At 43.6% G+C, this 25750-nt stretch overlaps 2 protein-coding genes across 3 annotated transcripts in view; one reads left to right on the top strand and one right to left on the bottom strand.

Moving 5' to 3' along the window:
- Positions 1–19094, top strand: part of LOC113575338 (ubiquitin carboxyl-terminal hydrolase 22-like) — a 29021-nt gene extending 9927 nt beyond the window's left edge. Inside the window, exons 2-13 of one of the 2 annotated variants that reach the window (XM_081710758.1) lie at positions 5007–5139; positions 5988–6056; positions 6152–6253; positions 6795–6961; positions 8578–8725; positions 8957–9062; positions 9918–10076; positions 10940–11066; positions 14372–14463; positions 15531–15593; positions 15963–16112; positions 16927–19094. In XM_081710758.1, coding sequence (XP_081566884.1) covers positions 5007–5139; positions 5988–6056; positions 6152–6253; positions 6795–6961; positions 8578–8725; positions 8957–9062; positions 9918–10076; positions 10940–11066; positions 14372–14463; positions 15531–15593; positions 15963–16112; positions 16927–16969 — 1359 coding nt within the window. In that variant the 3' untranslated portion in view covers positions 16970–19094. Of the gene's footprint in view, positions 1–5006; positions 5140–5942; positions 6057–6151; positions 6254–6794; positions 6962–8577; positions 8726–8956; positions 9063–9917; positions 10077–10939; positions 11067–14371; positions 14464–15530; positions 15594–15962; positions 16113–16926 lie in introns of both variants that reach the window. The other variant, XM_027006789.3, reaches the window with a different exon arrangement.
- Positions 19095–19214: 120 nt separating this feature from the next.
- LOC113575307 (somatostatin receptor type 2-like) lies at positions 19215–25452 on the bottom strand. The gene is made up of 2 exons (XM_027006748.3): positions 25082–25452; positions 19215–23271 (listed from the first exon to the last, which is right to left on the bottom strand). Exon 2 carries the CDS (start codon positions 23222–23224, stop codon positions 22121–22123), a length of 1104 nt encoding a protein of 367 aa, XP_026862549.2. The 5' UTR covers positions 23225–23271; positions 25082–25452; the 3' UTR covers positions 19215–22120.
- Between the last annotated feature and the right edge of the window lie 298 nt (positions 25453–25750).

Genomic DNA, 25750 nt, shown 5'->3' with positions numbered 1-25750 from the left:
AGAGGCAAACTCAGATGTACTGTGTTAGCTGTATGCTCCCTGGGCAATACTAAGAGTGGCGTTGCTTTGACGTTGCTCCTTGGACAATACTAAGAGTGGCGTTGCTTTTGCTGCTTTAACCCTGTGTGTGTGTGTGTGTGTGTGTGTGTGTGTGTGTGTGTGTGTGTGTGTGTGTGTGTGTGTGTGTGTGTGTGTGTGTGTGTGTGTGTGTGTGTGTGTGTGTGTGTGTGTGTGTGCATTCTCACCCAGGCCCTAGTGTGACTCACCACTCCTCACACTCCTCTGCCCTCTCTCCTTCACAGCCAGTGGGGTATGTTCGCTGTCGCAAGCATGTCTCTGTGGAAATGCTCCCTCGCACCATCTCTATGCACCTGTTGGACCAGCGGATGTGCAGGCACACTGCTGCGTAAATGGCCGTGCCAAAGACTCTCTCAAAATCTTTCCCGGAGGTTCACACCCCCGGAAGTTCCTTTGGGCTATTTGTCTGCCACGGTGGATGGATGCCTGACCTAATGGGGTTTGTGAGCCACATTACAGCTGTGTTCCCAACCTGGTCCTCTAAGCCCCCTAGTAGGAACATGTTAGCCCCATGGTGATCCCCCTGGACAGGGTTCACAGCTGAGCGAAGTGATCCAATCACTGAAGCCCTAATGCTGGAGCCAAAAGCTGGAAGAGCCTGGGTTTGGGGATCACAGCATTGGGGTTTTTTGGAAGGTGCCAGTGGTTGAGCAGAAAGAAGCACCAGGGCAGGGCAGAGCTGGGCGGGGGCAGCTGCTGAGGCAGTGGGAAAGGGCACATCGTGGCTGAGCCAAGGCCGGGGGCTCAGGAGCCGGGCCCTGGCAGGATCACTTGAACCATGGGTGTGGTGATCTGTGTGAGGCAGAGGCGTCCTGGCTGCAGCCCACAACTCGCGGGCCATAACTGGAGGCTTATGGATCGCAGGCGCATAGCTCATCTCCTAAGATCGCAGGCTTTTCTTGGGCATTGGCTCGCTCTGCGGTTCTCCGCCACTTGCCTTGAGCCTTTCACCTTGATGCCCACACTCCATCTCCCACTCTAACTGGTGCGTGCATGTTCGTGTACGTATGCAAGCAAGGATTGAAGAGTGTGAGTGGCCCTGGAGTAACCAGCAGGGTGCACAGGACGTGTGTGTGTGTGTGTGTGTGTGTGTGTGTGTGTGTGTGTGTGTGTGTGTGTGTGTGTGTGTGTGTGTGTGTGTGTGTGTGTGTGTGTGTGTGTGTGTGTGTGTGTGTGTGTGTGTGTGTGTGTGTGTGTGTGAGTGTGTGTGTGAGCCTGTTTCACAACAGCCTCAGAACTGCTGCACAGGCTCCTACACTCCCTCTTGCACCTGATACCATGTCTTACAGCATTATTGCAGAGGTTCTTTGCAGTACTGATATTGCGTAATGCTGCAATATGTCAATGAGTCCCCTAACAGTGTGTTTTTTAGTGTGTATCGTGGGCTTTGCAAACGTCGGACATTCCAGATTGGTGCACGTTGGCTGTTTTAATGACTCATGGCATTCATTTATCCAAGAAACATTTAAAAAATTGTGGTCAAAATTATGTAGGCCAGTCAAAGGAAAATGTATTTATATAGTGCTTATTACAGCAGCTGATGTCAAATTAGCTTTACAGACGGCCTCACACATTGTGTTTTTGACCATGTCACCATGATGGTTCACTGGGGATTTTTTTTTTTTTTTTTTTTTTGATTGCAAATCATATTGCAATCCCAGTGTGCAGACATATTCCTGCAGCATGGAACACTGTACGTGCGTGCTTGCTTGCTTGCATCCTTCTCTCACACATCTGATCTGCTTGACCAGTGAATCCTAGACAATAAAACGGTCATACATTGGTCAATCTTGAGTGCAGCATATCAAGTCCAGTGAGGTGTATATCAGGATCTAGTCCAGTGAGTTACGTATCGGAGTCTGGTCCAGTGAGCTATGTAGCGGAGTTTTGTTTCTCGGCTTTCCTTTTCCTCGGCTCCATTTTCCTGTTGGCAGACTCCCACTCACCCCCACCTGCCTTCCCATTCCTGTGTTTCATTTCCTGCTTCCTCCCCATCAAAGCCAGACACTGATGTGTACTTTTCCGCAGTGGATCAGGGACTCGTCTATTTTAAAATGCTGTAATACTCTCTTTAGAAATTGTGTAGCACTCACTGTAGGTGTCAGTGACTGCGTGTTTGACCTTTTAATAATCTGTGATTATTAAAAAAGGCAAGAATTGCACCAGGAAGATACAAATCTATGCAGGTTTCATTTCATGCTTCTACTTTTGCAGTGTGATGACTCTCGAACTGTTCTTTCAAATAGTAACCGTTACAAAAGGGGGGGGAAAGGAAGAAGGAAAAAAAGGAACCCGTGCTAGTTTTTTAAAATTAGATTTTTAAAATTAACCAGTAATAGTTGTTGCCTTTTTCCTGTAACAGAAACAGAATACACTTTTTATCTTTCCTTGTATCCTGATGGTTTAATAAAGTTACAGGAGCTTCTTTTCCACTGTAGGGCCAAACTACGGTTACTAAGGCCATGTCCGAGTATTGCGTTACTACCCAACCGTGATGAGCAGCGTGGACTGAGCTTCCCCCTTTTCTTTGTTTATTTCTGTATTTTTCTTCCTGTCTCTTTCTCTCTCTGTCTTTCATGAGTTATTTCAGTCTCATATTATTGCCGAACAGTAGAAACATACTTCACATTTCTGTTTGGATTAATCTGACTGTAGCCAGTATATTCCCCTCTTGCATGTTAGATCTTTCTGAGTTTACCAAAATGCTGTGGTAAAATTTGTGAATATTTATTAATCCTTATTGCAGTGTTAGACTTTGCAAAGCTGATAAGTTTGTAATGTGAACAGTATCAGATTAGCTTTCTATGGGTGTGCGTTTGACTTTCTTTCGTTCAAATAAAATTATTTAGCTTTGTTGATTTATCATTCTTTGACCACGTTATATGGAGAAGTTTCCACTGTGTTTTAATGTTTCAAAGCGTACTACATTCATGAAATACAATTGTTTGAAATACAAATGCAATTGTAGTAATACAATCGCAGTTTAGCATTTTTGTATACATCTCTCAGCTGTGGGGCACAGTCCTGGAAAAGGGTCCAGTTCAGCTCTAAAGATAACATCCACCAGTTGTCCCAGTTATTACGGCAAAAACGGCTAGAATTCATGCCAGATTTGATTGTCAGTTAGTGTTTTGATGCTTTTGAAAAATCGGCTCAGATTCCAGTTCAGATGTTTATCGCTACCTAAAACACTCGCTGTCTGCATGTTCTCTGTTAGTCACAGACGAGTTCCTCTCCTTCTACCTCAGGGACGTCGGTGTAGGTAGCTCCTGAGAGATGGCTTTTTGAGACGGCTCCTCCGGCACTTGAAAGCCTTCTTCGTGACAGACCGCCCTGCGGATCTGTCCATAAGAAGCATTTTCACTCGCTGACTGACTAGCCTTGTCCTAATTGTCGCCTGAAGTACTAAGGTCCTCCTTGAAGCGTACACTTTTATCACTTTGACGAACGGTATGTAAAAGGGGTGTAATGGTTCAAGGCGTCGGAGGGTTTAGAGCAGAATTAGGACACACTTCACCTCACTTCCCTTCACCCGTATGCCGCCGAAACGCAATTTACCGTATTTTGCCACCTTGCTGGGTTTCACAGTCGCTGCTAGTTTTTCGCTGTGTTGCTATGACGACACGAAGGCGAATGCCTTTGACATGCAAAGTGAAGCCTGTACATTTGCCCAGGTCTTCTGTATAACCTTAACATTATATTAAAACAGGCTCATTCTCTACACTTACTAAAGCCAAAACACCAGATTGCGAGTTGTTTGATACATTAACGAAGCTGTGAATGGGTTTTACGTAAAGCACCATATACGTTTCATCAACCCTTTTGGGGGGTGGGGGGTGCATGAAACATTCGGTTATATAGTATTTTAAGTATTTCTAAATGACACAATCCCAGTCGATGTCTTGTTCTATTTTCATGTATATATTACATCTTGTTCATGTATATGGCGCTTGCGACTTACGTTTAAAATGTTACCCATAAAATGTGATTGTGTCAGTTCCTGTCAAGCCAGCATGATAACACGGGTTCGCTCATGTACACGAGTTCACTTGACTGTCATTTCAGTGTTATGTAGATTTGATAATACAAGTCATAAAAAGACAAATCTAGCAAAGCCATACTGCCCGCCTTGTGCTGCAATTAGCAGGCCAACGTGCGTATATATTAGCTAGAAAGCTAGCTGTGTAATATAAAATATCAGTCACTTTTTAACCTACCAGCAATTTGTCTGACCCTGCAGGCAAGAACATGGTGTGGAGAAAGCCTCTGTTATAATGATATTATTTTCTCAGTAGTAGCATTAGGGTCTTTATATGAGCAACTGCCTTCCTGTTGCAAATCACAAGGTGTCCAAGCTACCGCTGACACTAACAACTGTAAAGTACAAAGTGGACTAATATTCTGCCGGTCTGTGCAGCAGATTGCCTTTTGAGATAGCTGCACTCCAGGAACCGAGGCACGTCAGCCATAGAACACAGGAGACCGCTCGAATCCTGTGCTTCTGAGATTTACAAGCCCTTTAGATGTCCTATTGACGTATGAAAAACGCTGTGCACAGGAGTCGCTCTAGTTATATTTTTGATTGTTGTCGTTGTTTGTGTGTGTGTGTGTGTGTGTTTAATATATATATATATATATATATATATATATATATATATATATATATATAATATACACACCTCTGAAATTGTTGTATTCCCTCATTGCCACATAAATAAATCTTACATTTCTGTGTCTGGAATTAATGATGTGCAGCCATTTGGTCACTTGGTAACACACTAACCTCTATCTGTCCTGCACTCTCTTCATCTCTCCCACCTTCTCTCTCTCTCTCTCTCTCTCTCTCTCTCACACACACACACACACACACACACACACACACACACACACACACACACACACACACACACGGTCTGTGCTCTCTGCAGGCTAAGTCGTGCATGTGCCACATGTGTGGTGCCCACCTGAACCGCCTGCACTCCTGTCTCTACTGTGTGTTCTTTGGATGCTTCTCCAAGAAACACATCCACGAGCACGCCAAAAACAAACGGCACAACCTAGGTAAGATGCACGCACGCACGCACGCACATACTCGACCAAACTTGCTAATCCAACTGTAATGAAGTCAAAGGGGATGCATGTTTATTTTTCATTTGAAACTATAATTCAGTTTTCTGAAGTCTCAGAAATGAGCTTCAGAACTGTTTCTTGCCACACAAATAAATGCTCCGTTTCCTCAAAAGAGATGACTGCAGTGCCAAATTCACAAAATAATTAAATAAATACAAATTCTGGTATTTAAAGTGCAGAGCATTCCTTTTGCATTATGTTTACCGCCAGCTCAGTTAAGCGCCCTCCATTTAACCGCCAGCTCGGTTAAGCGCCCTCCATTTAACCGCCAGCTCGGTTAAGCGCCCTCCGTTTAACCGCCAGCTCGGTTAAGCGCCCTCCGTTTAACCGCCAGCTCGGTTAAGCGCCCTCCGTTTAACCGCCAGCTCGGTTAAGCGCCCTCCGTTTAACCGCCAGCTCGGTTAAGCGCCCTCCGTTTAACCGCCAGCTCGGTTAAGCGCCCTCCGTTTAACCGCCAGCTCGGTTAAGCGCCCTCCGTTTAACCGCCAGCTCCACTAACAAGCCTTTTTTTTCTTGTCAGATAATTGAAGCAACTTTAGTGGGTGGATCTGGACCTAGATCAGGGCTTACTTAGAAATTTGTCCTGAATCTGCATTATGTATCAGACTTTAGACTTAAGAAGGCATGCCTCTGCCCATCGTTTTACTACACTCAACCCAGACGAGTCCTGCAACTGTTCTGTCAAGTTAAAAAAAACTGTGGACTTCTAATTCCCTCTGCTCTCTGATCCCCAGCTATAGACTTGTTATACGGCGGAATCTATTGTTTTGCATGTCAAGACTACATATACGACAAAGACATGGAGCAGATCGCCAAAGAAGAGCAGAGGAAGGCCTGGAAGCTGCAAGGTAGGTGTGTCCCGCATGCTCTGTGCAGGCCTGCCTGACTTCCGACACGCCGTCTCACTCTGTCGATGCGTGATTGTTTTATTTTCTTGTCCCAGGCGCGGGTGAGAAGTTCTCGACGTGGGAGCCCACCAAGCGTGAGCTGGAGCTGCTGCGGCACAACCCGAAGCGGCGGAGAATCACAACCAACTGCACCATAGGTAATGCTGGGCCTCACTGCTCTGGGCTCACACATAATGCTGAGCCTCGCTACTCTTGGCTCATGGGTAACTCCATTTTCTGACTCTTTTGCTCTTTGTAGTCCAGGTTGTTCAGGAAATGCTCCAAAACTTTCCTGTTTAGCAACCTTTAGCCCAGACAGAAAATATTACACCACCCATCAGTTCAGAATTCCTGTAGCTGCTGTGATCACAATGTCCAAGGACAGCTCTCTCTCTCTCCCCCCCCCCCCACTACTTCTGCGCTCGTCTCTCTCTCTCGCGCGCGCGCGCGCGCACACACACACACACACACACACACACACACACACACACACACACAGTCTGAGTCCTGCTCAGGCAGGTTTAGTTTCACTGTGAATGGAGGCTATAACCAATGCCGCCCCACAACTTCCTTCCAGTGGAAACATTTTCTCTTCACTTCCTCTTCTTGCGTCATCTGGAATTCACAGAGGTTGCAAAGTGTATGGCTGGAATGAGTTCTGTGTTTCTGGGATTTTTCACGTGTGTGTGTCTGCTGCAGGTTTACGCGGCCTCATCAACCTGGGCAACACATGTTTCATGAACTGCATTGTCCAGGCGCTCACCCACACACCACTGCTGCGCGATTTCTTCCTGTCAGACCGACACAAGTGCGAGATGCAGTCCAACTCGTGTCTCGTGTGCGAGATGTCTCAGCTGTTTCAGGAGGTGAGGTGTGTGTGTGTGTGTGTGTGGGTGTGTGGGTGTGTGCGCGCACACGCGCGTGCGCGGGGGTAGGCTGGTTGTCATGGTAATTGGTAGTGTCCGGGTTTGAAATTGAAGCTGACTCAGTTGTTGTACCTGTTTGTGTGTGTGAGAGGGAGAGAGAGAGGCAGGCTCTGGAACACAGCCATGAATGCAGGTCACTTTGGTTGAACAGTAACTGTGCTTGAGAGAGTTAAAAGTGATTAGCAGCGAAAATATCCCATTAAATAGTGAACTGTGCCTGCTTGTGTGTGGGGTGAGGGGCTCTGTCTCTGCCTTCTTTCTTTCTGTCTCTCTTAGGGATGTCTGTGTGTTTATCTGCATGCGTGTGTGCACACTTGCAAATGTGTGTCGAGCATGTTGGACGCCTTCGGGCGTAAATGTGAAATCTGGGTCACTGGTTTACACATCCTTGAACGGGCGTGAGATTCCCCCTCCTTCAGCTCTTGTACACCCGATCCTCTTTCTCTCGCATTTCCCACAGAACAGCCGCACCTCCACAAAGACTCCACACACTGAAGTGTTCCTCTGACTCCAGTAGCTTACACTTACTGCGGAGTGCACTGCACTGGGAGCATACAGAATGAGTCACTGGCAGGGGCTCATTACATGCGCTGCTACTGGGTGCTAATAATAAATTTGCCGACACAGTTTCACATAAAGTTATTGTGTGTTGCATTCCGAATAAATTAAGATTATTGCATTTCCCTTAACAATTTTCTGCTAATCCTGGTAGACCGTGGTCTGTTGTGGTAGTGTGTGAATACACACTCATCTACTGTTGCTCTCTTTGGGTTATCTTTCATCTGATGTGGTGATGTGATGAGCGAGGTGCAGATCTGAGGCTTCTGATTCTGATCTGAAGTAAGCTAGCAGCCTATTTATAGGGGTTTTCTCTTGACTCTCATCTTGCCCAGTCTGATCTTTAGTCAGCCAGAAGAGACATTGATCACCTACGGTTTCTATCTTACTAAGACTGCATGATGTGGATAAAATATATTGCAGAAATGCTTGTCAATATTGTGTGCAATATACCTTGTAGTAACACATCGTTGTAGTTTGGTCGAAGGTATTTTTACCAAAATGTTGGATTATTCGAATGCAGTAATTCTTCAGAACACACACAGAACCTTCATCTGACATCTGAAACATCAGAGGTAGAGCTGGATGCTCACAGCAGAGTACCACAAAAAACAGCACTTGATTAGAGACAGTTATTGATTAGAGAGCTGATTCATATATTGTGATCCTCTGTGATATCAGTATTGCAAACACCAGTATTGTGATAATGGTTAACAAATTATATATCATGCAGCATTTCAGTGTTCAGGAACAGTTCGGGATTAGTTCAAGATGAGCTCCCCCCCCCCCCCCACTCACACTCGCTTGCTTTCTTCACAAAGAGCTGCCGTGTGTGAAGGAAGGCTGGGAGAAGGACACATGACCTGGGCAGAGGAGACGGGCAGGATCCAGTGTTTCCTCTGGACTTTGCAGCTGAAGGCTGTGTATTTGTAGGCAAATACTGGGCCAGGGCTTAAAGAATGCTTGTTGAATCTCTCTCTCTCTCTCTCTCTCTCTAGTTCTACTCGGGCCACCGCTCCCCCCACATTCCCTTCCGGCTGCTGCACCTGGTGTGGACACACGCACGCCACCTCGCCGGCTACGAGCAGCAGGACGCGCACGAGTTCCTCATCGCCGCCCTGGACGTGCTGCACCGACACTGCAAAGGTACTTGCACTCACACACAACTCACATGGGTGAAGTATAACGCACGCAGGCACACAGTATAACATGCAGACCAGCACACAGACACACCCACCTACATGGGTGCACTATACACACACACTCTGTCCTCCAGGGGATCACTATTCAACACATACACGGGCACATTATAGAAAACATCTATCCACTCATTTTTAAAGTCTCTCTGTTTCTCTCACTACCCCTCTTTCTTTGCAGGAGATGACAATGGGAAGAAGGCAAATAATCCAAACCACTGTAACTGCATCATTGACCAAATTTTCACTGGCGGACTCCAGTCAGACGTGACGTGCCAAGTCTGCCAGTAAGTCCATCTCTGTGTGTTTCTGTACATGTGTACATGTACACACACACACACACACACACACACACACACACACACACACACACACACACACACACTTTCTGTGTGTGTGTGTGTGAAAGCCCTGGCTCTTTCCCCTTCATGGTTGAAGCTGAAGGTGGGCAGGCTGTGGATTAGTTATTGCTGCCCGTAGGGTAGTGCAGAATAAACCGCTTGCCTCTCAGGCTGCTGTCCCCAGCCGGCCTATCAGAAAGTAGCAGCTGTGGTCTTGCCTGCACAGCTCACTGTGCGCGCGCGCGCACACACACACACACACACACACACACACACACTCTGTGTCTGTCATGCATTTCAGTCTCATGCACTCTGGCTTTTTCTCTGTGACTGATTGACTCTTCTGCCTTTGCCGTGTCACTGCTGGGTTTTCTTTGGAACTGCACCATGACTCACCAGAGTGCAAGAGAAATGTAAAAGTGCTTTGTGTTTCTATTCCTCGATCCAGAGGAGAGGTTTGACATTTCAGTGAAGTGTCGTTGTGAATGACAGAGCACTGTTGTTTGTTTCCTGGCCATATCGAGCCATATCTACCTGCAGTTTCAGACTGTCATGCTCCTGTGGAATTTTGGGTGATATAACTGCAGATCGGGCTTGTGGACGTCTATGTATGCAGTAATACACACCAGATTCTGGCCTTTCAGTGAACAATGGTGCACATACCCACACAGAAAATCTTTTATTTGGGTGAAGCTTCAACTTATGTTAATGGTGTTCCAACTATACTGTCTTTTACACAAACAAACACACACACACACACGCAACTCTGTAACCTCCTTCCCCCCATGTGCTCCTTTGCAGTGGCGTTTCCACGACGATAGACCCATTCTGGGATATCAGCCTGGACCTGCCGGGCTCGTCCATGCCCTTCTGGCCTCTGAGCCCAGGGGGTGACAGCACCGTGGTCAACGGCGAGTGTCACATGACTGGCTCCACCACGCTCACAGACTGCCTGCGCAGGTGCGAAGAGTTTGACCTCTGGCATGCTTTAGATTCCAGGGCAGCCTCGTTCTCATGGTTACAGTGTCGCACAGGCAGCGATGGCATGACTGTGGGTGGCACAGTGGTACGTGTGTATTGGGCAGGGCAGGGATTCTGGTAGCAGCAATGCTGGTCTCCCGAGGGCCCTGACTCCTAAACGTACACAACCAACATCCTGTGCTGTGGTCAGATACTGACCTTGGGGTGACTAACACAGACTGTGCATGGCCACATAATCTTTTTCTTTGGTCATTAAATGTAATCTATAGTCTCTAATCTGTAGTTTTTTTTCTCTAACTGTAACTGTAATTTATAGTCTCCCGTTTTGTTTTTTTTTAATCAAGAGGGGGTTTAGTGCACATATTTAAAACTAATATACCAAGACAGTAAGACGTAAAGAATTATTTGGAGAAAAAAATGCAGATAAATAAAGTCTATGGCCCAACATAACATGACTTAAGAAATTATTAGTATAAAGCTAAGCATTTGCTGTTAGAAAATAAAATAATCATGTAGATATTTGGACTGGTGAATAAAGTTTCATTAATGTTTAAATCAAACAGGGGAATACAATAAGACAGGGCGTATATTGTATGAAGAGGCATAGCCATATTTATCTTTCTTCCATTCCTTGAGTGATGTGAACCTCTGTACTTTCCAAACCCAGTGTGCTTAGGCTAATACACTCCACAGTCTATTTACAAAATAAGTCACTCTTGCACATGCATGCATATAAAAGTGTATCTAGATTGAATGCACTGTGAAGATGTGTGTGTGTGTCTGGTTGTGTTTCTGCCTGCCTGTCTGTCTGTCTTCCCCATTGCTCTGTCGTGGTTGTGCAGGTTCACTCGGCCTGAGCATCTAGGAAGCAGCGCCAAAATCAAATGTGGTGGTTGCCATAGCTACCAAGAGTCCACCAAACAACTGACAATGAAGAAGCTTCCCATAGTAGCATGTTTTCACCTAAAAGTAAGTTCCCTGGGCTAAACTAATACACAAGGGTGGAACAGCAGATGCAGTTTTAAACTACTAATCAAAGGGGAGGGGGCCAGACCTCCAAGTTGGAACACCAGGGGCCGATGTCACTGTGCACTGTTTTTTATATTATTTACGTTTTTGCTAGTTTCGAGACTCAGAATTTGCCACCTGTTCCAGAATCAGGTGCTATCTAGACAGAAACAGTCTCGCAACAATACTAAACTATACTAAACAAAACTATTTATAGTAATTAAATAAATATTAAATATAAATATTGGTCACTAACATGCCTTTTGCTGTGCTGTGTAATATTGTTTCCTGTCAACAATATCTTATCCTTTAATCCAAGAAAACCTTTCAGAATAATTATTCCGTTGCGATCATAGGTTCATGGATATGAACATTCTGTCTGGTGCCAATATGAACTTTCTAGATACCACAGTCACAAGTCGAAGTGTATTTGCCATGTCTTATGTAAAACAAGGCACTGTACTGTGTACTGTTTGAAAATTACTACGATTTCAATCCATCTACTGAATGTCAGGGAGGCTTGAAATACTCATTGGTCATACCAATATGGAGGCACAAAAGGATTATGCACATTACAGATTATCACTGGTGATCCAGTTATTTGTTACAGATGAGTAGATTTGTTACCCACAGAATTTCTTGATTAGTCTGCAGAATAGACTTTCAGATGTATGTATTTCTTGCAAATTGCAGCTCTGCAGGTCTGTCTTATTGTGAAATAATCATACGAGTTGGTGAAGATTCTTTTTTTTAAATCAAGCCTCTTAAATCATTCTCCACGCTGGCACCCCTGCATAGGAATATCTGCTCCATAAAACTCTTAATGATTTAGTGGCTCATGTGGCAGGTTCTGGAGTCTTTGGCCTTGAGGCCTGAGGGACAGGTTTGTGTAGTGTTGGAAGTGATGGAAACTGAGGGAGTGATAACGTGCCACCTTGCGTTAGAAGCTGTATGAATTAAAATGGTACACCTGATACTAAAAAGTCCACCTGTTAGTAGTGTGGGAAGAACTCTTCAGTTAGGTGCTGTGGTTGGAACTAAATGTTGTATGTGAAGTTGTGACTTGGGACTATTCTGCCAGGTGGGAGGGGCTGAGCCAGAAAGGTGTGGTACACCTGGAGGGGATGGGTAGAGCCAGGGGTAGGGGCTGTGTTCATGCTGATGGAAGGGAGGGGCTAAGCCAGAGGGCATGGGCTGTCTTCATGTTGCTGGTGGGGAGCGGCCAACACAGGGGGTCAGGATGTCTTCATGCTGCTGGAGGGGAGGGTCTGAGCCAGATGGGAGGGGCTGTCTTCATGCTTCATGATTCATTCACATGCTTCTGCTACAGAACACATCCAGTTTGCGTTCACAAGATTGCTCTTGTATTTTTGAGCTATATTTGACCCTGATGGCCTGTACTGTGCTCTTCAAAAGCACCTTGAGCAGAGTGTCTGGTTAAAAGGAGCGTTGGTGGACGACCGCCGTGGAGAACCAGCCGCATGCTCCTCCACCAGCGAGGAGCTTCTAAAACTCCTCACGTCAGGGAGCGCTTCTGCCTGTCACGAGCAAAGCAGCAGTTCCACAGTACTGGATTTCTGGACTTCTCAGACCATGGTGATGATTCTGGTGTGGTGTGTTGGTCCTCTTTCAAGCTTTGTGTTTTGTATGATGTCAGGTCGGTGTCAGATCGCTGTAGCCAGTCGGTGATGGGTTGGGTTGGAACCTCTGACAGTGTTTTGCTCCAGTTGCCATGGCAGCACACATTTATATATTGTATACTCCTGAATATGTAAGTTGTGGATTATAAGCATAAACCTTTTTTAATATGGTTGTGAGAACAGGTACTGGTTTAGTTTCTGGGCTGGTTTTCTTTTGCTTGAACACTTTCTTACTGTTCTTTCTCACACCTGCATTTTTTCACTCATCCCTATCTTTCTCTCCCCCCTCTCTCTCTCTCTCTCTCTCTCTCTCTCTCTCTCTCTCTGTGTCTGTGTGTGTGTACGTACGTGCGTGTGTACGTACGTGCGTGTGTACGTACGTGCGTGTGTACGTACGTGCGTGTGTACGTACGTGCGTGTGTACGTACGTGCGTGTGTGTACGTACGTGCGCGTGTGTACGTACGTGCGTGTGTACGTACGTGCGTACGTACGTGCGTGTGTGTACGTACGTGCGTGTGTACGTGCGTGTGTACGTACGTGCGTACGTGCGTGTGTACGTGCGTACGTGCGTGCGTACGTACGTACGTACGTGCGTGTGTACGTGCGTACGTATGTACGTACGTGCGTGTGTACGTGCGTGTGTACGTGCGTACGTACGTGCGTGCGTGTGTGTGTGTGTGTACGTACGTGTGTGTGTGTGTGTGTGTGTGTGTACGTACGTGTGTGTGTGTACGTACGTGTGTGTGTGTACGTACGTGTGTGTGTGTACGTACGTGTGTGTACGTACGTGTGTGTGTGTACGTACGTGTGTGCGCGTGTGTGTGTACGTACGTGTGTGTGTGTGTGTGTGTGTGTGTGTGTGTGTGTACGTACGCGTGTGTGTGTACGTACGCGTGTGTGTGTACGTACGCGTGCTTACGCGTACGTGTGTGTGTGTGTGTGTACGTACGCGTGCTTACGCGTACGTGTGTGGGTACGTGTGCATACACTCTGTGCCCATGTAATCATGCTAAGAGGTTGTCAGCCAGGCCTTCAGCAATGTTGTATAGGGGACTTGGATAACCTTTGTTTCATGCCCAGAAAATGTAGCCACTCCCAGTGTAAATATGTGTGTGCTATGTGCTCTGCTAGGCCAATCAAAACTGGCTTCTGAGGAGCAACCAAATGCAAAGGACTGGCTAAGTGAGTTTTTGACAAACGTTCAAGGGCATAGTGGCAGTGAGACTGTTCTGAGATGACTTCCACAAGCTGCAAGAGTTCTCTCAGTTCAGGGGATGAAGGAAACAGTTTAGTGGATTCTTGATCATAAGGAGGTGATCGCGTTAGTAGACATCGGAGTTCAGTAATTTGGAAAGATACGTGTTGTCATGTCAAGAAGCATTTTATTGTCATTCCAGCTATATACAGGTAAACAGTAAAACAAAATGACCTTCCTCCAGGACCAAAGAATAACACCAGTGTAAACAAAAAATATCAATATGTAACATATGACCAATGATAACATATATGGAAACGTATTATCATTTGATCCTGTAGTTCCTATTCATCTTTATTGTTTGTTATGCCAGTGAAGGTTGTATAACACAGTCTCTCTCCCTCTCATCGGCTCCTTTCCGCCGCCCCAGCGCTTTGAACATTCAGCCAAATTACGGAGAAAGATCACCACCTATGTGTCCTTCCCCCTAGAGCTGGACATGACACCCTTCATGGCTTCCAGGTGAGCCAGTCACCATATACACACACACACACACACACACACACACACACACACACACACACACACACACACACACACACACTGTACAGTCCATACTGACTGTGTCCCCTACCACCTTCCCCTATGATCCTCCACAAATGTGTGTTGCCTGTTTCTTTTCATGTCAGGGGTGTATGTGAAGGTACAACAGCAGCAGACTCCTGTGCCACTGTGTTGTTTTCTGTGTCTCTGTATCCCAGCAACGACAGAGTGCTCATGTGACTTCATTGTTGCTTCAAACAACAAGTTACTTTGAACAGTGCAAATTCCTCAGACGTTCAGTGTGTGTGATCACTGGTTCTGCAGTCGCCATAAAGATCTTCCAAAATCTTGGAAGTGGGAGATGCCCAGTGTTTTCACGAGCTGTCAGGAATGTAAAATTCGTTAAGTATTTCCAAGGCTTTAGGTTCACGCAAAGTATCTTTCCTAAAATAAACGCATGCAACAGTCTCCGGTCCAGAAGAAAGGACCAGTTTGAAGCTTTGGATTCTTTCTGCAGTGTTTTTTATGAGGGTATTTTTCCAACCTCATGAGGATATTTTCGTTCTCATACACATGCACGCACCCATAAGCACACATGCAGAGATGCACCAGTCGGTCATACACTGGGGAAGCTATGCTTTGTTCATTCTTCTCAAGCTTTGCTGAACATTGTGTCTGACGGTTGTCCCCAGCACTTTGAGCCTGCTGCCAGCTTTTAATGTTTTTTTCTTTTTAAATGCTTTTAATGCTTTTTTTACATTCTCTTCATCTGGAGGTACCCAGACTGATGGTTCTTGATATTTTTTTTTGTGTGTGTGTGGGGAAAAAAAAAAAAATTATTTTTTGTGTGCAAAAAAAAAATAAAAAAAAAAATTATTTTTTGTTTGGCATTTAAATGTTCATGCAAATGGAAAATTGTGATTAATTAGTAAATAATTTTTAGGGGGAAAAAAAAATCGATGAACGCTTTTGTGCATGTGTGTGTCTTTGTATAATGCATAAATATTATATACACACACATGCATTTCACTTTTTCCCTTCCACAGTAAAGAGAGCAGAGTGAATGGCCAGTATCAGCAATCTGTAGATGTATTAAACAACGACAATAAGTGAGTAAAAGCTTTGTTCATTAGTAGCCAGACCTATTTTACAGGAAGTGCAGCAATCGCATAATCGCAAGCTGGCAGTCTGTTGATGTAGCATCTCAACCAGATTCATGTTAATAACGGGATTATTCAGATGCATTCATGTCTCTGGATAGCCATTTATTTTCTGTCCTTGTTGTCCGTCCCATAATTAAAGGGGTAGAAATCTTCAAACTTTGATTTATTGTGGGTTTAATAGTTTCTGTATATGGCTATTATTGTTGAAATGCTGATGCAGTTATTAGATTTTTGATGTTGCTCACTTAACTGAAAATCTTGACGTCCTAATTGTGTGTGGCGTGTGTGTGCATGTGTGTATGCGCCGTTCCTCAGGTATTCCCTGTTCGCCGTGGTGAACCACCAGGGCACACTGGAGAGCGGCCACTATACCAGCTTCATCCGCCAGCACAAGGACCAGTGGTTCAAGTGTGATGACGCCATCATCACCAAGGCCAGCATTAAAGACGTCCTGGACAGCGAGGGGTGAGGGACACTGCCCCAACTTATCTAGAACCTAGTCGAGACCTTCAGAATTGTGAAACAATGATGAGCAGTTTAGCACACACAGAATGCACTTGGGTGACAGTGCTGTGTCATACCCTGCCTTCTACTTGTGTAGAACGTTTTATGCTCACCTGTATAACCCAGACGTTCTCTGTGCTCTCATTAGCTGAGAGAACTGAGGATGTCTGTGGTCTATTAGCTGAAATCAGAATTGTGAGTTTGTGTTAATTGCTTGGTTTATTCATGTCCCTTATTTGAATTGGGCCCAACTTTGGTAATAGGTTTTTGGTTCCAGACTGGTAGAGATAGGCCACCTCTTTTGAGTAGGCCACTTTAGCGCTCACTCGCTAAAACATTTGAAAATAATTTCAAGGTATTTATATTAAAAAAAACCTGTCAGACTGAGAATCCCCTTTGAGTTGAGTTGATTAGTATAGGCCACATTGTCAAATTAGGTGCTGCTTCATGTTTCATATACAAGTCCCCACAGTGATGTGTGCTGTCACCACCTGCTGGTAGGACAGGAAAAACACGGGGTGAACCATATATAAATGTCTTCTTTACACATTGTCCTCCTGCAGGGTGCCTTACAGGCATGGCAGTTGAGTGATGTCTGTCAGGTGCTGTCTGTCTCTCTGGTCATAGTCATTTATTTTCTAATTCAAGATAATGGTTCTCAAAAAAAAAAAATAACGAAAAAATAGGTACAGTTCAATTATTTCAGGGCACTGTATAAATATATAGAAGAGCAGTATGTTTGTGTTTTGTTTTTTTTTTTCTTTCTCCCCTACAGGTATTTATTATTCTACCATAAGCAGTTCCTCGAATATGAGTAGCCTTAACCAGCAGTCTGCTGATGGTGGAGCGCTTTGGTTATACAGAGGGAGCAGTCAAGAGGGAGATCACCCCCCCCCACCCCCACAGCAGAGGGCAACACTGACACAAGCCTACCTGAAACTGTGACTACCCGTAGCCTCCCTCTCACAAGGGGCCAACGAAATATGAGACAAAAATTAAAATAAACAACGATTATAAAGAAACAAAAAAAAGAAGAATCGTGTAACATGTACAAATCAGCACTGAGCTAACTGTTACTTGACGTGAGAAAGGTGGAGGAGGATGAGGAGTCACAGAGACAGGAGGAAAAACGGCTTCAGGGACTGGGTCTCCACTCCTCCTTCTGCTTTCTCTACAGACAGAAAAAGGAGAGGAGGCCAAAGTGAACAGATCCGTGAACACAGGAGCAGAAGAGGGCACATCTCAGCTTTGACTACAGTATTGTTTTTTTTTTGTTTGTTTTTTTAATTTTTTTTTTTTTACAATTTCCTTTTTTCTGCTTTGATGTTCTGTCTTTTGTTTTTCTTCATGGTGCTGTCATTCAAAGTGACCAGGCATTAGAAGGGTGGTGGGGCAGTGTATCATCTGTACCTCATATGCATATGGAACTAAATGCTAAATGGGGGGGAAAAAAAACAAAAACAAAAAAAAAAAACAGTAGCGCAACAAAGAAGGTATTAAGATTTTTTTTTTTTTTTTTTTTTTTTTAAGAAATGATTGAGTATTGTTTGTGATGTTCGTTATGAAATGCTGTATGATTCAAATATAATTTCTAAAAAAGGACTTCTCGTTGGAGAGCCAGAGGGTGCGAGTCTGAGCCGGCCCGTTGCCGCGACCGGAGTCCGTGCTGCCAAAGAAACATCACAACGTCCGGGCTTGCCCGTGATGAGAGCAGAGGGTGCTGTGTGGGCTCCCTGTGTCTGTGCGCCTGTAGCCCGTGTGCCCCGTTTTCAGTATGTTTTTTTTTTTTTTTTTATAAGTAGGTTTCCATGGAGTGCAGCCATCAAGTTGCTCGATGTCAACTGTCAACTGATTGTACAGTACTGGGCTGCTGGGGGTTACTAGCGTCATATCTGACGGCTGCAGCACTGTAACAACTGCCCCAGTACTGTCCTATTCTGTGTGCCTATGCAAGGCAAGATGTTTCACCATTTTGTCACCTTGCTTCGAGGTACCGTACTTCGCCTTCAGCACATCCTGATGGCCTTGTGACTTTATTTTATTTTTTATTTTATTTTTTTTTATATATAAATGTGAGTCTTTCTGAACTGCGTTGATGACGATCTGTGATGCTGCAGGGGGCAGGAGGGAAACGCACGGGACGGAGCCGCGCGGCTGCTCATAACTACCAGCTCCACGCTGCGCTCGCGCTCGGTCCGGCAGTCTTATCCATGGCAACGTCTCGCTCGCTCTTTCGCTCGCTCGCTGTGGCCTCCGCACGCGAGTCCCATGCTGCTCTATTGAATCAGTATGCTGTTCCTCGTGGAGCTAAAGAGAAAAAAATAACACACCAGGGTATTGTGTGCTTGTGTGTGTGTGTGTTTTTTTTTTAATGATTGTTTAGATATTACTGTATGTTTTGTAGCAAAAAAATTCCCCATGTCCTTGTATTGCTCCGGCGTTCGCAATCCGTCACACTGCACATGCAATGCCAACACGCCTCAAAACATAGTGTTCCGCTGTCTGTAAAACACAAGGCATTCAGAAAGATTGGACGTTATTCTTAAAGGTTCCTGTGGGGGTACTGCAGGTATATTTTCTTTCCTATTCCATTGCTAAATGGAGGCGACTTTTAAAGTGCACCGTACACAGTGAGCCGCACTGTGGCTTTTCTATGCGGCATGGTCCACAGAAGAAAGCCGCCCACGGCCTTTCAGGGACGCAGCTGAAACTGGAGGAGAGGAGGGCGCCGTCCTCTGTTTCAGTGATTAAAACTCAGCTAAACTGGAACGTGGGCTTCTTCGTGTCTTCATGTTTCTTAATCTTCGTTCGCGCCATGCGCAACTTTTCACTAATTTCACCCATGTATGTACAGACGTGGTAAAACGGTCCTAGAATGGTGCCTCTTGAGTAACTTTAATAAGCGACCGGTACTCTGACACACGACATTTCCTATGCCACTGTTTATATAGAGCATGAAAAGAATGCAGAATTTTATATATATATATATATATATATATATATATATATATATATAATATTGTGTGTGTGTGGAACCTTAAACGTCGTACAAGTGTCCTCAGACACTGAATGAAGCCTTCATTCAGATGAACTGTTTAGGCCAGCTTCCACGATTTAGTTGTCGGCCTGCGTCTTGTTTCTCACTTTAAATTCTGTCTAGATTGAGAAAAAATAATCCACTGCTTAAAGTTCAGATAGGCTAGTCTGAAAAAAACTGAATACGTCTGATAATCCCGTTATAGATTCCAAAAGTGTCTGCAGTTCTAAGAGTTTAAAGTAGGAAATGACCCTAAAAGTTGACAATTGTCGAGTATTATTACTCTGGTAATTATCTGTAATTCAAATGTTTGGCCACAGAGGGGAGCTTTATCATCATTCCATGCACAGGCTGTGCCTGCGAGTGAAATGGGCAACAGATGGATTACTTGTCATTATCTAGGTTCCATACCAGCTAGACATTACCTGTATTTCAATTAATTTCTCTCGTGCTTAGGCCGCAGATAAAGTCAACGATAGGTAGGAGGAATTATACAATTGTTTAATAAGCAACCAAATTTTACTTTCAAAAGCATCGAACAACCACTGACAAAAATAACGTTTAACACTCTGGTTTAGATTCACTACTAAATACATCAATTGATCAAAAATAGCCATAGAGTTTAAACATTTAATTTTACCTTTGCATTAAAAATTCTGCATTACTTGCTACACGAGCGGAGGTGGAGTGGGAATGTGTTTTATGTAAAGGCGTAAAAATATTTTTGGGATTTACCACTAGCAAAAGGTAATATTATTTTTAAAATAGTTTGTCTAAGAATAAAGACGTTTTACATTGCCCAGCTAAGCATCGGACTTCGAATCTGTCAGAACATCCATCAAGATGTTTAAGGAAGTGTATAAGGATGCTAAAATCCTCACTGCGACAAGCATATCATCTGTGTAACAGTTAAGCGGCACAGCAGTGTATACTCTGCTCTCTTTTATAGTGTCAGACTCTGCAAGACCGTTTTGCTGTAGTGTGTAGCAATTTATCACTGCTTTTTCTTTTAATAAAGAAAAAGACGCTCAGTATCGTGCTGTAAATATCCATAAGGGACAGTACTTGTTTTGCTTATATATATATATATATATATATATATATATATATATATATATATATATATATACACACACACACACTGTCACGTACCAATTGAGCAAGAGCAATACAGCACAGTTGCTGAGTGGAATACAATTTACACTTTGCACAGTGCAAAAATAGAGCACTTTCATGCACGTGTGTCAACAATGTCCGGGTATGAGAAAAGGTACACTGAGCAAGCATATAAAGCAGAAGAGTGTGATCACACACACCAGTAACCTGCTGTGCAGTCTTAAATGGGACCAGCTTGGTGGGCCTCCAGCAGGCAGTGATTTCAAGGACAAATGGAGCTGATGAATCTGCAACCAGAAGCAACATGAGAACCCAGCAGGGCAAAGGTTCTAGCCCTTCGCAATTTGACATCTCCATGAGGACTGCAGCGAGAGATGGGAGAGATATCTCAAACCTCAGTAGCACCGTCATCTCGTGGCTGCTATTGAGTGAATGTGTGTGTGTCTGTCTCCATATGTCACCATGGAACACACAATTAAGTTTCATGACTAGGAAAGAAAGCAATGGGTTCAAAGAGAGGCCCATATAGGCATGTTTGGGGAACTGTGTCAGGGAAACACTTTCCAACTCCTACCTCTCATTTCTTTATATACACACAGTGCATAAAATCATTAACTGTAAATGTATGTACAGCAATAACAGTAACCCTTACTGTGTAATATAATTTGTCATAAATTACTTTTGCTCTGATCATTCAAGCATACAATAACCTTGTCAGAAGTTTGATTGAACTAATACATTTTCAAGAAATTAGTTTTTGTGAATAGCCAGGGAAGCCATCTGAGAAAAATTAGTACATTTTAAACATGGTTACAATGCGGACAAGACAATGTGTCCAGAAGTCAGTATACGTCTATACATTCTAGCAGCAGTTTGGTTAGTGGTAAGCCAGAAGATATACCATTAAATACTCTAGGCAGGCTACATAAGGATAAGAGAAAAACATTTCACATAATTGCAAACAACATAATTGCAGGTTTTAACAAACAGTGCCTACTTCTCTACATCATAGTTTGGTAATAATTTCTTGAACAGGAAAAGTTAAAATACAAAGCTGTACATTCTGGCAGAAAGATGCAGTCATGTAGACATTTACAGGTAATGCCATACTTTTGAGACACATGAATTTTCCAGTAGTCCAAATGTCTGACTACTTTCAATAATACGTCAAGAGCTCTCAGTGAAAAAGATTTGCAGTTCCTCCAGTGTTTTGAATTGAGATAAATACAGATTCACCCATCAAATTGGATAAATAGATGAGTGGGGCAAAGTTAAGGTTGTGAGTAGGATTTCTGAACATGTTCCATATTTGGGTCTTCCTGTAATCAGACTGTTCTCCTAGGGTAATATAACAGCCCATATATGGTTGGATGCAGTGCGAGTCTGCTGTCGTCTTCCTCGTCCTCGTGCTATCCCATTTGAAGTGACTTCATCAACATACTTTAAGGTACAAAGGCTCTTCTGAATTCAGTAGTCTGAAATATTAATAGAACTATGGTTTAATGTTATAAAAGATCAGAAAATGAAGATAAGACAAATGTTCTTGAAAGATTAGCAAATAATAAAAAAAAAGAGTGGTGGGTCTTCCTTTACATATTTTTATAGAAGTAATTCATGGTCACCTACGAATGGACAAAAAAGTAAGTGATGCCTCCAACTGGAAATGAGAGAAACTAAATAACTCACTAAAATGCCTCTTAAATAGCACTTGATTATCACGATTCAGCAGTGTTCCTCCCTCTCAATTTTTCTAGTGATGACTTGTGATGACGGTATGACTGCGTGTCCAGAGGTTCAGCAGGGTTTAGCTTCCCTTTCAAATGCTAGTCTGCAGGTCCCCGTTCAGCAGTGTGCTCTGAGTCTCGGTGGGATCATTCATCATTCGGGACTTGTCCTGCCTGCTGTCACTGCGTTCAATCTCATCCAGACCACCTACCTTTTTCAGACACAGAACATTCTGGAAACTCTTCTTAAAGTTCTCTGACAAGAAGGCATATAGGATGGGGTTCGCACAGCTGTTGGCATATCCCAGCACAACCACAAAGGCAAAGGTGCTTCTCAGGATAGGTGTGCTGCTGATGGTGCCCGTCACTGAAGTCACGTTGAAGACGTAAAACGGCAGCCAGCAGAACACGAAGACGGCCACCACAATGGACACCATACGTGTTACCTTCCTCTCTGAGCGCTTCCTCTTGGAGGAGCCCACCCGAATCCCTGAAGACTTCACCTTGATGATGATGAGCAGGTAGCACAGGCAAATGACCATCAGCGGCAGGAAGAATCCCAAGAAGAAGGTATAGAACATGAAGGCAGTGTAGTAGGCCTCCTGGGGTTCGGGCCAGACAATGGTGCAGAAGCAGCCACCTGTCATGGTCATCAATCCGCTGTAGATGACAATGGGCATGTTGACCAGAAAGGAGATCCCCCACACTGCCAAGTTGATGGCCTTGGCTACCCATGGCTTCCTCCACTTGGTGGACTTGATGGGATGAACCACAGCCAAATAACGATCAATGCTCATCACCATCAGGCAGAAAATGCTGGTGAACTGATTGAGGGAGTCTACGGTCATGACTATGCGACACAGTGGTGCACCAAAAGGCCAGTGGACCAGTGCTAGCTGGATGGCAATGAAGGGCAGGCTCAGCATGAAGAGCACATCAGCTATGGCCAGATTGAGGATGTAGATGTTGGTGACGGTCTTCATCTTGGCATAGCGCAAGATGACGTAGATTACCAGAGTGTTACCGCTGAGTCCCACGGCGCAAACCACAAAGTAGATGAAGGTGATAACCACTGTGCCAGTCTTGGTGAAGCTGTGATTTGTGTCATTCTTTGTCACCTCATCTGAGTCATTGCTCAGCATAAAGCTTTCATACATAAGGGGCTCGGACAGGTTTGGGGGAGAGGACGGTTCCATGGCTCGGATCCCTCAGATTCACAATGTCCTTGTACGGAACTCATTACCTGAACAAAAAAGAAAGTAGAAGGTGAGTAAGTCATTAGAACCACACAATCAGGACCAGTTCTGTTTAGTCTGCCCTTGTCTATTATCAAATATCATTCCAGTGTTGGCAATATGAACCATATAATCAATTCTGGGTCTTTGCAAAAGTGCTTGACGTTCTGGCTATGTCTTGATATTGGCTAACATTTATCTATCATTGCCTGGCAACACGGCACAGCGACTGATGATAAGTGTTAACCAATGAAGCTGAGTAGGAGTTTTGTCCTCCTGCTGTTGCGGGTTGGTGCTTCATAGTTGGAAGACTGAATTAGGGATATCAGATAACCTTCTAGCAGATGGTCATACATTGGAAATGTTGACAAATTATGGTCACACATTAAATGTTGTTGTGAGTCAAGTAAAATGAACTAACCAACATCAGAAAATAAGCATTACAGTTTCAATGAAAATACCATGAAGCCATAATTCATGCATGTAACAATTATTCTGTACCTACAACAGATTTAAGACCCGCAAGAACCTAATTGCTCAACAAAATTGCCAGTGGCATGATGCGGTTTTTCAGATTCACACATCCAGTTACATTGACCATTGAATTGGCTTCTTATGCGATGTTGCTCTCAGTCACTGACCTGGGAAAATCCTAGCCTTTGCTTCAGGCAATCAGAGCAAAGAAACAAAGGTCCCCTGTGTAGTAACTCCTGGTAACTTTAATTTATTACAAGGGGCATGTTTTCACTGAATGAGTCCTTTTTAAGTAATTGAAATGGGTACAGAACAAAATGGGATCCTCTGGGCTGCAGTGCAGTGAGATTGAAATGTATGTCATTGTGGCTGAATAATAGGAGTTCTGCGATCTGCGGTGATGTCAAAATCTGGTGCTTTATTGGGATCATTTGTTTCTGTCTCTGCAGGATGAAAGCTTCTCGATTTGGAAACAGAATTGTTTAGTTCAGAGGTATAGTATGACAGAATGTGACAGGTATTTGCTTGTTGACTGTTTTGCGCTTAATGAAAAGTAATATACTGTGTTATATAAATATGCTGGCAGAAAGGTATCACCGCTTATATTTACTGTCTCCTATATCCTTTATATATATATATATATATATATATATATATATATATATATATATATATATATATATAAAAACATTGATGTATATATAAAACATTGATTCCAAATGGCCAAGACAACAAAGTAACTAAACGTCTCTCAATACAAAACAATCCTTAATGAATTTATTGTCTTACCAATGTTTTAGTGTTTCTGATTCTGTTTACATCTTTTAATTAAACCAGACTGATAGGTTATCTAGATAAGACGGTCATGTAAAAAATCTCACAGAATGCAAGATTGCAAATGTACGATGATTCAAGGCATTATAGAGGATTATAATAGGATTTTCTATTTTATTTTTTGCACATAAAGTTAAAAACACCACTGAAAATAAATTCCCCTTTGAAAACAAAATTGATTAGACTTGCAGGTTTGAGTACCTTTTAAAACATTTAATGAAACTCTCCCTTGGATAGATTTTTCTTCTCTTGAAAAGTTTAGTCCATATCACTCCTCTAGCTGAAAATTAGTCTTTACTGTCTTTATCATAATATTACTATTTAATCTGATGTAAAATGTAATAATATGTAGGCCTGTTAGGCTTTACGTCTTTGGCGCATATAAGAGCTTCGGAAAAATAATTTAATTCATAACCGATATTTCTTGAAAAACTCAAAACTAAATCTTCAACATAACATTCATGCATAGCTCATGCTCGTGATATTTTAGTTTGTTTCCACGTTTCTTACCTTTACAGAGACCATTGCAGAACGGTATTCCAGTTCCAGTCATTGTGGGAATGGCAAACCACAGGCTGTGTACGCGCTCTGAAATGCGGGACTTAGGTTTTTTTGAAGTGAGTTCAGACGCGGTCATGAAATAGTTACACGTCCTCCAGAATAAGTGGCGCGGTGTGGTGTTGTGAGGCAACAGCCCTCGTAACAAAATCCCTCTGTTAGTTGTGCATTGAAATGATCTTCACTGACATCAAGGAGGAGAAGAAAACTGCCAATACCCTTCGCTAGGAGCGCACAACGAGAGAGAGAGAGAGAGAGAGAGAGAGAGAGAGAGAGAGAGAGAGAGAGAGAGAGAGAGAGAGAGAGAGAGAGAGAGAGAGAGAGCTGTGCATGCTTTTAGTGCAGCTACGGTTTCGTGACACCACCTATTCTCGTGCTCTTAGCGCACCTTATCGCATGCTTTTATCACTATTGTTTTTTTTATTAAGTAAGTATCAAATGTGACGCTGTACTGTAACTACAAGCACTGTTCATTATCAAGTTTAAATTCGTTACGATTAACTAGACGACTAACTTTAGTATAGGTTAATCTCCTTCTGAAAACCATAGAATAAACATGGCATGTTTGCATTGAATTATTGCGTATTTTTGGAGAAAGGTAAATTTTTAAAACAATATTAT

The sequence above is a fragment of the Electrophorus electricus genome, chromosome 3, assembly GCF_041902795.1.
Source record: "Electrophorus electricus isolate QZ-2024a chromosome 3, ASM4190279v1, whole genome shotgun sequence".
Taxonomy (NCBI): domain Eukaryota; kingdom Metazoa; phylum Chordata; class Actinopteri; order Gymnotiformes; family Gymnotidae; genus Electrophorus; species Electrophorus electricus.
The sequence above is the reverse complement of the archived record's forward strand: the minus strand, read 5'-3'. Positions and strand labels throughout refer to the sequence as shown.